Here is a 13,851-nt window from a genome sequence, read left to right as displayed (position 1 = left end):
TTGTATTCACGCGTACAGTTTCTCACTGCCTCCGATATACACCACGCATGCTCATTCCCACACGTTAGTGTATTCACGAGTGCAGTTTCTCACTGCCTCCGATATACACCACGCATGCTCATTCCCACAATCTGGTGTATTCACGCGTTCAGTTTCTCACTGCCTCCGATATACACCACGCATGCTCATTCCCACACCCTGATGTATTAACTAGTACAGTTTCTCACTGCCTCCAATATATACCACGCATGCTCATTCCCACAATTTGGCGTATTCACGCGTACAGTTTCTCACCGCCTCAAATATATACCACGCATGCTCATTCCCACAATTTGGTGTATTCACGCGTTCAGTTTCTCACTGCCTCCGATATATACCACGCATGCTCATTCCCACAATCTGGTGTATTCACGCGTACAGTTTCTCACCGCCTCAAATATATACCACGCATGCTCATTTCCACACTCTGATGTATTAACTCGTACAGTTTCTCACTGCTTTCAATATATACCCCACATGCTAATTCCCACAATCTGGTGTATTAATTCGTACATTTTCTCACTGCCTCCGATATATACCACGCATGCTCATTCCCACAATTTGGTATATTCACGCGTACAGTTTCTCACCGCCTCAAATATATACCACGCATGCTCATTTCCACACTCTGATGTATTAACTCGTACAGTTTCTCACTGCTTTCAATATATACCCCACATGCTAATTCCCACAATCTGGTGTATTCACGCGTCCAGTTTCTCACTGCCTCCGATATATACCACGCATTCTCATTCCCACAATTTGGTGTATTCACGCGTTCAGTTTTTCATTGCCTCCGATATATACCACGCATTCTCATTCCCACAATTTGGTGTATTCACGCGTTCAGTTTTTCATTGCCTCCGATATATACCACGCATTCTCATTTCCACAATCTTGTGTATTCACGCGTACAGTTTCTCACCATCTCAAATATATACAACGCATGCTCATTCCCACACTTTAGTGTATTCACGCGTACAGTATCTCACTCTCTAATATATTCTCGTATTTCATTTCTCCATCTCTGATATATTTACACGGGTATCACTCTCACCCTCTGAACATTCTCTCCAATCTATCGACAATGAATTTTACATTGACATTTAAATAGCGGAATTGTTGAATTCCTGTCTTTCCGCACCACTGTCACCAACAATCACTTAAGCATACGTCAAATTATAGTGAGCGAACAGGGCGATCCCCGGAGAGAGTGGTTAATTCAAACTAGTGCTTATCAAATGAAATCTCGTGCTCTTCAAGGAGGTCATGTGGGGTCAGTCTCCTCAACTGATATTTACAAATTTTGAGTCACGTTGATTTCCGTTGATGGCGCTCTATACCATTAATCTGGTCTACATTCTGATACATTTTAAATCATCTAGTTATAAATTACGTAAGCCCCCTGTTTTCATTTTATATCCGCTTGTGAATAATGCTATTTATTTTTTTTATTCACAGCTTGTAGACGAATTCACAGACATTGCAAAGAACTCGGTCAGTGAAGTACGTTCATCCACTCCAAAAAAGAACAAAGACCCGAATGTCGTAGCCACCCAGGGGACAAATTCACAAACCGGGAGAAAAAAAGAAGACGATGTTAGCCTCGCCCGGTTCAACCTTCTTAAAAGATCGAAGTCACGACAGAAGTCAGTGAAACACGTCAAAGCAACTCAAATTAAAATACAGAACGGTGAACCGGAAAAAATCCGATATGTGAACGGTTCTGATATTATCGGCTACCTGGATAATAATGGCGCGCCGGGACAACGAGTGGGTGGGTACAATGAGAATCAGGTCGCTGTTTGTGGTCATTGTGGAATGCCAAATGATCGTAAGTACGCAGGTGTCAGTTACAAACAGTGCTGTTGTGCTGAAAATAAGCGTACTCACCGAATGACGGGAAATGCGACACCCCTAGTGCAGTACAATAGTGATAGCGAAGATGAGATGGATACTGATCAAGAGACGACTAGTAGTAGTGACAATGCAGCGTTTAGCTTATCCTCCACTGAAGGATTCAGCTGTTCGCTCAACGAAATATCATCGATCGAATGCGAAACGTCATCCGCTTATTCCACAACGGCATCGGTCAGCAGCTGCGCTTCATGGTGGAGTCGACCGTCAGCGAGTTCTCTCAGTTACATGTCGCTTCAGCTCGACCGATTCGCGCCGACTAGCGATGCATACATCGACGAAGGGGGCGTATTCATTTCAGACGACCCCGTTGCCATGGAAACGGGTGACATTCTGATGACGTCGCCAATTGATGATGATATTAATCTATCCACCAGCAGCGGCCTCCCCGATGACGTCACAGACTGTTCGTCGGAAAGTTGTCATTCAGTCAGTGGAAAGGAGAATCACACACGAGTGGTCTCGTTAGCTGAGACGGGGTATGCCAGTAGCGATTCGCTGGACATTCGTCAGTCGTTTGAGAACATATGGCAAGAGAAACAAATAATTTCCAAGCAATGTGAGAAAAACTCTCATAGTAGAGAAATAATATGCCGTGCAAATTCAGAAAATAAAGTAAATAATATGAGATCAAGTGATAGTATAAATATTAGTGACGTAGAATCTGGTGATCGCTATTTCCCGAATGCAGGCGAGTTCACTAATTCTGACTTGCCTATTGCCGTGCCAGTGGCTTCTGGTCTATATGAAAACCATACAAATTCTGAAAATTACGGCAGTTTGAATCGACGTGGAAAAGTGACAGTGAAATCTCGGCCAACTTCTGAATACTTCACGGAGTACGCGGACGTAACTACTTCGCATGCGCGCGAAACTATTGACAAATACGACACAATTCCTAGAGTTCGTAATTCAAATGTGTCAGTGTTCAGCGAGTTCCCGCTAGTTCCTAGAAATGACGATAGTCTGAAGCGCCGAAGCCGATACGGAGCCAGAGCGAGCACGTGCACCATTGAGAGGTCTTCCATCTACTCGAACCTCGGTAGTGAAACGTCTGTCGACGAATATACCAAAGTTGAATTCAGAAACGATACCTACAATCGCCAACCCGATCTGAGAGTGCGCATTGAAGACACTGTCTTTCGGCTACATTCCGACCTTATGAAACGTAAAAGCGGATATTTTCGAGGCGTTCTTTCCAGTGCATGGGCAGAAAGTTTTCACATTCGCCAGGGACAAGCTGTTGAATTTCTGTCTTCTCCACCCACGACCGATTCATTCAAAACATTAATGAACTTCTTGTATTTCGATTCTATGGACGTCGCCAAGAACGCAGTGGAGGACCTTCTGGCGGCTTCTGACTTCTTGCAGATTACTCTCCCTGCGAATACTCTGGATAAATATTTAAATATTCAGAGCTGGGAGAAATATCAACAACTTTGCAAAAAATATAACTGTGGAAACGTGCAGCAAAGTGTCCACCATTATCTCGCCGACCACTACCGACACATCGGCAACACGTTTAAGTATCTCGTGGAAGACAAACAGACAAAAGCTAACGTTTCAGGAAAATATGAAACAGCGGGCCGCTTCACAGTACCTGCCCTTTCCATGGTGTACCTGAGCAAAGTGCACGAGCACGTCGAATGTGAGCATGCGCTGTGTTGCTATGACGAAAGAAGCCAACGATGGTATGAAATGGAGCGGTTCCCCAGAGTTCTGCCTGTCTGCACCAATCGGAGATGGTTCACGCACGCGCACAATATGTATGTGAGTTTGCAAGACACAGATAATATTTACCAAGATGGCTCAGCGCTCATGCTTGAATATAACTCTAAAACTGGGAAATGGAATGGCAACATACCGAGAATTTCAACGACGAACACAATCAATGGGGTGACCGCTACCGCAGGCCCGGACGACACACTGTATGTATTGGAAAGCGGCTCACTGGTAAAAGCGGGACCAGCCAAACCAAGTCCCGGATTACTCCCGGCAGCCACCGCCAATAATATTATGCTACACGTGTTTCAGAAAGGTTCCAAATTACGCCCTCGGTGGGATAGGTTTTCGATCCCGTTAAATACGCGTGAACACGAGGGGCCAGGGCAGATTTTTTTCTTCGATGTCTGCTGCTGTGGTGGTAGGGTGTTCTTTCTTTATTCCAAGGCAAGATGCCCGTGTCTTTACTTAGCTAGCATCACTCAAAAACAAACACCGCACGGAGTACTATGGGTTGCTGAAGAAGAAACAGTCGTCGGAGGACCGTACATGCAGCACGGTCAATCGCTGCGACGGCTGGTCTCTAATGGGCGCGATCTTTACATCGTTATAACGAGCACCCGGTGTGTCCTGGTCAAACAGTACGACTACCAACGCCGAATTCTGGACGAATTATCCCGATTCGACAACGATCACAAGCTATTCAAACACGTTCGCTACGACCGCAAACGTGCGACGGCCGTTACTATAGTAACCAACAAAATTTACATCTATAACTTTCCGCGAAGTAAACTTATCTGTTGCTACAACCTTGATGCCAAGAAGTGGTCATATGTGCGAATGCCGCCAAGGGTGCTCTCCGATCCTTACGACACCATCGAACTCATGTCGCTTCAAATACCGCGAGATTTTCCGAAAGTTGCCAGACCTATTCTAACATAGCGTTTTATTTCGGGCAAACATACTACAGTTTGTTGGTCACAGAGAAACTTGCTAGATATCTGCTAGAAACGAAACACGCCGACACATAGACGAGTCTATTAATTCTGTAGCACAATTATTGTGTATTTCGCTTCGAAAGATTTGACAAAAATATGTACATACATTGCATAGTAGCAATGAAGTAATACTAGACCTGCGAACTTTGTTATTAACACGTCGCTGAGACGTCGTGGATCATAAATCGCATGACAATCAATACAATGATGTTTATTGGTTTATTATGTAAACTAAACACGTTTAGAACAATTCCATATAACACAATGTTAAAAAAACAATTGCATTTTTTGACACTTTTTGAACCCCAGATTTTGTAAATAATTCAGGACAACAAAACAACATCAGCCTACAATCTGAGATGACATAATATCTATACCATGGAATCTATGGTAAAGCATTATAATGCTGACAAAATGGCGACTATCAACAATCATTTTCTCAAAAATTAAGCTGATGACCCCCAATCTGTTTTACGTCAATATCTTTATATTTCCCTTGAGTAAAATTTATTTCAAAATGAATAAATGCTGGGTATTTACATTTATGGGTAGGCTTCTAACTTTAAGAAATAAGGAATTACGCATGCGCTTTGAATTGTTGGTACGTATTGTTAATTCAATACGCATGCGCCTGAACATGATTAATTACTCTATCCACAAAGAACATATGTTCGCTTTGAATATAAAACACAATGGTGTGGAACGGGAATAATAAATAAGTTAAATTATCACTATTGTCTTTTTCAAAAAGACAATTTGTTATGACGCTGTTAAGAACGTTCAAAATCAATTTATATTGTGTCACGTGACACGTGTTTTTGCTCCACAAAAAATGATGATGTTGATTCGACACACGGTTTTATATTGAAGGCCACACGTTTCGCCGTGATTTAAGTATAATGGCTAATTTCTAAACGAGAAATGACATTGTTGAAAATTCCAAAAATATTAACAATATGCATAACAATTGTAACGACTTATAAATGAAATGTATTGCTCATTGAGAATTTACTTTTCATTTCCTTTTTTTTCAATTAAATGTGAAGGTACTATGTACTGCAGGCGTTACTTGTTTCTCCCATGGATTCTTCTAAGAAATAAATTTCTATATTTTATGATACAACGAACTAGAAATACGCGGACTAAAAAAATAAAAAAAATATTCAATGTTTTAATATGTTACGTCATCTATTTGGGGTTCAGTCTATAATGATTTAATATTTACACAGCCCCGTTGGATTCCGAGGGACGTTGAATGTTCATTGTTAAATTGTGCCTAGAACGAGGATGCAGTGCACCGGATGTAAACACTTTTACAAGTATATCTTTTGTTTAAGTTATGTTGTGAATTACTATGTGAATTAATTACTGAAATACTGAGTTTTTTTCTCTTCTTTGTTTCCGATTGTCAATAAATAATGAAGAATGACGAACATGTTTATTTCGTGTACTGTTAGTACTAAAGAAATAATAACAATAAGCCCGGCCGCAAGAACATAAACACAACGCTGATTTAGAAATTGCTAACTTTGATAATAAAAAATCGATGTCACAAGTCAATAATAACTAAAGAAGGAAATCTATCATTGAATGTCGGGTATTGAGAAAGATAAACATATTGCTGTTTTTGTCATAATTGTTCAGCCATTCTTATTTAACAATTAGGATTGCATTGATATATATATATACGAATGTCAGCACACAGCGCAAGTGCTGGTTTTCATCGTAGATGACAGAGCGGAGCTGTTCATTAAGGTGAATGCCCCTTGTCGACCGTCGTCTGTACGTCGATTAATTTTCGATATCTTCTTGAAAACTACTAGCCCGCTAGCTTTAGTATGTTATATGTAGGTACTTTAAGTTGATATATATCAGATTTGTTTCTTGCGCAATAATATCGTTAATTCTCTATTTAGAAGATATTTTTGTATATTTTTTTTTACTTCTTCATGAAAACTATCAGCCTGGTTGATTCGACTTATGATATGTTGGTTGCATTTTATGATAATATCATAAAGTCTAAAAATGATCGAGGACAAATCCAGATTACTGCACTCATTAGTTATGTACACAGATTTCAAAAACTTTAAAGCCTGCTCTACTAATGTGCTCGGAAAAATCCATGGAGCTGCACAGCACAACTCTTAAGTCCCTAACCTATTCAAAACGTGTAATTCAAATAACGTTTACGGAAAAAAAACTACTTATTTGACGTATATTCAAAATTGAAGCTTTTATATTGAACACAGTTAGAAATTGAATAAATTGAGTTTTGAATTATTGGATTAAAAAATTACGAATTGTCAGATAACTGATATCACGCTGAACTGTACTCTACGAAGCCATCAGATGGTCAGCTAACGCCAACGCATTGTGATTTCTCACCAAGATATATTCACTGTATGTCAATCCTGGGAATACCTGACCCAATAATTTTTTTAGCATAATTACTATCGTAGTACCAAGTACATTTGAATACGATAACATTAAACCTCAATCACTGAAAGCTAGATAAATATTGTATATTACGTCTACTGTACACACAAAGATCGGTGCGCAGTCACGAAAACCCGAGACTGGCATGTCGGTAAAATCATGAAGTTTTATGATAAAATCTACCTGCACTTGTGTGAACAATCTATATGACTTTATCAACGGACTATGCTAAAAGCAAATCATAACAACTTGTTATGGGTTTTTTTCTCCGGCGAATTTAACTAATAATAAATGGGAGTAATACACTGAATCCAAAACAATGTCCAAACTATCAATCCAGTAAATGACGTGGGTCTGAAGCGTAATTTACTACGTCATAATCTCTGAAATATACATGCCATTTGTCTGTTTTATGGGGGTGCGAGTGATGTTACACAACATTGCACGAGTTTCATCGCTTCTCTGATTTCACATTCTTTGTAATTGGCTGTGTGAAGGTCACCCTAAGTAAAGTATCATTTTGTGTTTGATAAACTGCAATCCAACAACGCAATATAAGGAACATCATTTTGATAAACGCAGTTTGATGGTTGCCCTCCCCTAACATACATACATTTTCATATAACATAGCTTGAAATTATGACACTGTGAATCTCCAATCGTAAAATATTGACAGAAAAATCACATAAGTGAAATTAATGTTGCAGGCATTCAGTATATGGTCAAGTGTCAAAATTTTGCCTGAAATATGCCATCCCAATATAATGGAATGGTTGGGGTAAATTAAGTATTTGAATAAGTCCTCCTAGTATTGTATTTAGTAGAATTTCTCTTAACTTCCAAACTTAATAATGCCATGTTTCTTTTAAGTACATTACGAATTTTTGAGTTGGGCTCGATTTAGGCCGACTATATTTGAATTTAAACTATGCAAACTCGAATCGAATCAAATGAGCACACATTGTCAGAGACCACATTCAGAAAAACAACAGAATTATGTATCCGACATAAAAAGCTAAAAACACTTACCTAACCTAGAATATTGAAAGCATTGAACGTTTACTTTGAAATTCCGTATCTCTATTGATAAATAAGAGCAAATATTCTGAGAAGATTAGTTAAATAAAGTTTTGAATATTCAAATTTTGCGATTGTTTATAGTACTCGTACTGCTGAAATATCAGTTGCCGAAATTTGAATCTTAACATTGACGATAATCTACACGCTTCTATTATATTCCCGCAAACCATATACAAGTGGTTACGTTTAGTGATTTACGTTCAGTTAAATTATATTCCTAATTCGTTTTTTGTTTTCAATTACTGTAAGATAGTTGATATACCTGACGTGGTTTATATGAACATAGAATAAATTGTCCCGCTATTGATTCTTACCCGAATCTAAAATGACAAACACAAGAAAACGTATTAAACTATTGTGTCTATCAACATTTTTTAAATAATTCAATTTATAATATCTGTCTTCATTTCCATGAGCTTTTAGAATATATATATATACCACATTTTGTTACTACGTATAGCTTTAATCAATAAAAATGCCTAGGCATGCACGAAAAATATTATTGTTTAAAAAAGCTGATAATTAATAATAATATATTAAAGGTAGTAAACTAATTCTCACATAGTGTGTTTAGTATGTTAAATTTTTCATTGTTTTTTTTTTGTCAACGTCATTGGGGCAATCATTTTAAAATTTGGCATGATGATACTAAAAGTTGGTGCGTTCTTGTACATATCCCATGTTCAACCAATTAGGTCATATGACCAGATACCATTTTCTGCCATAATTTAGTTATACATCTCATTTGCATAATTTATTTATTTTATAATTTGCATAGTTTATTTCACTATTCCTGAATAACTATGAGACGCCAACTGACATAATTCACAAATCTACAATTTTCTGGAAAATCGACTCATATATCAAATTACCATATATGACTAATGGACAATGCAACAAGTACAACATTGAAGTCTTGGAACTAACGCATTAGATGACCATATATGGTCATGGAATCTCATTAATAAGCATGAATGATATATATTAAGCGCTGGAGCAGACAAGAACATGAAACCAGAGTAACTTTAAAACAATTGGACAAGAGATGTGACTAACATATCAGATAACAATATATAGCCATGCGACCTCATTAATATGCATAACTGTAATATCTCAAGCATTGTTGCAGATTGTACAATGAAACAACGCGACCGTTTGCGTCTACGGTTTACCATAACCCCTTAAGCATGAGAATATTCAGATGTTGGCGCACCCTTTTTTTAACATGTAAGGCGTTTTCAGCCAAGTTCGAGCTCTCTGTTATATGAAAAATGTTCGCTACAAGCGTTCATGTGTTCTCGCATGTATATGTATGTACTAGGACTGTGGTTAACTGGGCCAGTTATGTATTATTCATAATTGTGAAAGTAGTTTAGTACTTAAATCCTGACAACTTGGGTATTAATCAAGATTGTAAATTCTTCATCAAAACCTGCCGTTTTTTCAAGGGAACGATTTCTTCAATGATTAATTTTTTGAAGCTTCCTACAGGGTGCAGAGTTTCAATTTTCACGCAGTATGGTAGTAATGTGAGTAGTTAGGAGAACCCATCATCTCCAGTGATTATATGTATAATCAATCATTGTGTAGTAGTACTTGCTTTCCACTCCTGCAGTATTTTGTAATTGTCTATTTTGTTATTTGTCTGTTACATTTTTTTCATTAAAAGTAGAAATTGGATTAACTTCGAGATTATTTTAGGGGTTTAATTAATTTAATTGCGTATAATGATCACATTAAACATATTAAATACTCAAGTTTATATTCATATTTAAATCGTTCTTTAAATAAGTTCTCTATCCATAACATCGAATTTTGTTAGTATAAGCCAAAGACTATCTAAAGCAAAATCCAACACAAGGTATTTTCATATATTACATAAAGCAGGCAAGCTACCAGTACCTAAGTTCAAAGTTCAAAGTTTTACCCAGCTGTACACAAATAAGACGCTTAACGCTAATAGCAAAATAAATGTCGCTGTAAAAATATCCAGTTATTATGTTCTTTTTTTTCAAGAGCTGTACATGTAATATATTTTGTAGAACCTAAAAATATTAAAATATATTCAGGGTCACTTCTCTAGACATCATGTTTTGAATTTGCTAAATACCATCAATAAAAGAACAAATAAGTAAAAATGCAATTGTGATAATAAATGTGATTTTTTTTTCTCTCAAACGCTTTGGTAGGTACATCATTCAGTCAAGGATCGGCTTCATTCAAATGCCAAAGTTTGACTATTTTCATTGAAGTAGAATAAAACAGAGTAAGGGAATCCTGATAAATGTGGAAATCTCGGTGTTTATGTTAACGGGAATCGGCACGTATACCGCGTTACGAAGTAGAGATGGTATCATACGTTCGGCTTTTAAGAATGGAGAGCGGTGCGCATCAAGAGACGTTGCAATTAGGTTAGTTAGCATATACCACGATTTGTCTGTCCCCAAATGTCTTTCCAGACAGAGCCTCCGAGTAAATTTAATTGCAGCCGAGCATCATACTGCTGGGCTGAAAGAATGGTCGCCATGACGACGAGTGCCAGTACGATTGCTTTACTTTTTATGACGAACAAGAAAACATCTGCGCACCTTTGCCTTCATTTAGATGAAAAAGTGAAAGTGCAAGACTACGTGTTCAACGTTTCCATTTAATTCCGTTGGGTTACTATGCTCTAAAGAGATGCAGTGTAAGAGAATGTAGGTGAAGTTTGTCCGCGAGAAGTCTCATATAGGTCTATTATTGCCCTCCCATTAAATTGCATCGATCTTTAGACATTTTCGTCATAGTCACGAACTTACTAAAAAAAAGATCAATATATTGACAGGGAAGAATTCATTTTCTAGTATCCCCTCCAGGGGATTATAGATGATCACATTATAATAAAACACACTCTCAACGAATTCTGTACACTGTAAATATTAATTAGTTAAAAACGTGAGTTGGCAGTCACGGCCACATGACCGATTCAGTGAGCTGGGGATAATTGTAGTGATTCGAATCATTCTGTGTTCTTCATGCGCTTCCCAGTCTCAAAATACATTACATCGCCCTGTATCACTTATCTTATATCATTATTCTATATCAATTATATGACTATCCTATATCACTACCTTATATCACTTATATCACTATACTATATCGCTTATATCTCTACCCTATATAACGATACTATATGATATATACCACTATTCTATATCACTTATAGCACATAATGCGAACGCAAGTGTGTTGTTGCGCGGTTGGGGATCTTTCACGTCACGGTTAATTTTAGAAATTGCTGCGACCTACATTCATTCATCGAACTTAATGTTACCCCTTGTTAGCGCCTTGCCTTTTATAATATATTTGCTGGGTTTATAAGAGTATCGTAATACGAACAAATTAAACAGCCTTCACAGTTACCCATTGTCGAGATGAAAATGTCAGGAGAGACAGTGGTGATATTCAATACCCTAAAATGTCGTCTGGTAAAAATAAATATTAAAATAACGACTCGTCGTAACAGACAGTCGGAGTACCGGTGGCTGGCCGTAATTCGCGATTTCACGTGCGTAATGTACCATCGCCAGGATCGCCGCTCAAAGTTCATAACATTGATATGGTCAAGGTGTAATTTAACATTTCGAGTTGTTTACGGTTGGTCAAATTGTTACATAATGAAAACTATTAATAACTATGAAAACCTTCGAAAGCGATGCAATTTCCGGTACTGTCACGTCACGGCAGACGTTATTGATCATAGTCGTTACGGCTCACTGTGCATAAGTGATGGCTTCGCTCCGTTAATTGCTTCGAGTAATTACCGTTCAATTCATCGTAGAAGTGTTGTGGTAATGTACATGCTTTGCAAGTGGAAATACGTTTACAGTGAATCATCGACCTCGACTGTCTATATTATCACAGTTCGAGTCTTCCTGTTCTAGCAAACAACTATATGAACATATATGCTGTACAAATAGTTTCAACGATTCATAGGTTGCATAATTGTCAAAGTGTCGGTTTGGCCGCCATATTTTTTTTTGATCGCAATACATCTTAAAGAAATTCGACTTCTCTGGTGTCTAGTACAATTCAAAATGACACGAATCACTATTTACGAGTGGTGGGTTGTGAATACTGTGCATATATTCTTTAGAAAATGTATGATGTGACATGCGTAAGTTCTGATAAGAGTTTCAGATCAAAACAAAGTGTCGACCACCGAATCTCGTGTGCGCATGTGCATTTGTGTAATTTAAAAAAAATAATGAGTAAATGCAATATTACAGAGATATCGTGGTTAACTTTATTTCAATGTTTTTGTGTTTGGGGTGTAATTTATCAGACAATATATTCTCTTTTTATAGCCGCAAAATTGTCGACAGTTTATTACGGGCTATTACAAATTGTAGCTTGGAAAATACTTCAGCTCAATGTGGAGATTCGAGACTTAGTAAAATAAATGTGCAAATTAAAAATTGACCTTACAATATACGTTCAAGTCTTTAAGCCACGCTCTGGCACGTTTATTTTAGCTCCGACAATATTTTTTTTTCTTCAATAGAGCACCCATTAATGATGTATTGTCATGGGACTTCGTTTTCATTGTACGTACTTACTTTCAAGTACGATTGCTGTTTAAAATGTACGTTATCCGTGCTGAGCCTGTAGGTTAGGTAAAGTGATTAAATTGAATTTGTCTGGTCTTGTCTGTAACGGAGACGTTCGAGGCCAAAACAGTCCATATAGTATTGCGCCCTCTCCGGAGTAATTCAGATAAAGTGAATTAGGCTTTAAAGTTGACATTTAGGGCGGACCAATTGGAACCATGAGGAGGGGAATTTCAACGATTGATTGAAATTCCCCCGCAGACGATGCTGAATTGCCAACCCCTTACGAAAACAGGCAATCGATTCAATGGAACTATAAATGGCATAATTCCGTGAATTCAGAAACTTACGATCGTAGACACGTCATACAGCCAGACATTACATTGATCGATATTGGAAACGCACGCGCACCAAATACATTGCAATAAGTTTATTTTACATAATGTACATGTACAAGAAAGCGACAATTTGGGGGGGGTGGATTTGGATATCGTGGAATGAAATCAACGTAGATAGTATTCATAGAAAGTTCGTAATACATTTGAGACTGAGAATGGTTGTGTCAATTACATCCCGTGATACATAAACAATAGCTTGCAGCCACTACACATGAAGTTTTATTTTTTCGACGCTACCTCTCAGAATCCATGTCTATGAAGTAGAACTCATTATACCCAATCAGAGAATATCAAGTGCCGGGAAGTCGGCATATAACGAAAGTATGGACTTACCTGTGTCTTGTAGTTAAAGAAACAGCGCCCGGGTAAAGGATATTACTGGTTTCCGCTCAACGGGTTTGAATCAGTCTCCGCATTATTCATTTTTCATACTGACAATGGACTCGTGTTCTTTGATCCAGTTGTACCATGGTACTTCATTAGTGTGTTCATTACACTCTGTTAGTCGAAGCAGGGATAATAACGTCCTAACGGTCCACCGAAAAAATAGAATGAGGAGATGACAGAAAATAGACTCGATTATAATAGTGTGTATCAATCTAGTCGCCGCTGTGCCATTGCTGAACACGTGGTATTCAAGGCTGTTGAGATAACTCAGCACCCTCCTCCTGT

The 13,851-nt window shown here is 37.9% G+C and overlaps 2 protein-coding genes across 2 annotated transcripts in view; one reads left to right on the top strand and one right to left on the bottom strand.

Moving 5' to 3' along the window:
• LOC144357883 (uncharacterized) overlaps window positions 1–4,620 on the top strand; it is a 30,017-nt gene extending 25,397 nt beyond the window's left edge. The window contains exon 2 of the mRNA XM_078011913.1: window positions 1,501–4,620. Within this exon, the coding sequence (XP_077868039.1) occupies window positions 1,501–4,620 (3,120 nt within the window). The remainder of the gene's footprint in view (window positions 1–1,500) is intronic.
• Window positions 1–13,607, bottom strand: part of LOC144357882 (uncharacterized) — a 69,773-nt gene extending 56,166 nt beyond the window's left edge. The window contains exon 1 of the mRNA XM_085507843.1: window positions 13,513–13,607. The gene's annotated coding sequence lies outside the window, so the exon portion shown is untranslated. The remainder of the gene's footprint in view (window positions 1–13,512) is intronic.
• Window positions 13,608–13,851: the final 244 nt, after the last annotated feature.

The sequence above is a fragment of the Saccoglossus kowalevskii genome, chromosome 14, assembly GCF_978046115.1.
Source record: "Saccoglossus kowalevskii chromosome 14, keSacKowa6.1, whole genome shotgun sequence".
NCBI classification, from domain to species: domain Eukaryota; kingdom Metazoa; phylum Hemichordata; class Enteropneusta; family Harrimaniidae; genus Saccoglossus; species Saccoglossus kowalevskii.
The sequence above is the reverse complement of the archived record's forward strand: the minus strand, read 5'-3'. Positions and strand labels throughout refer to the sequence as shown.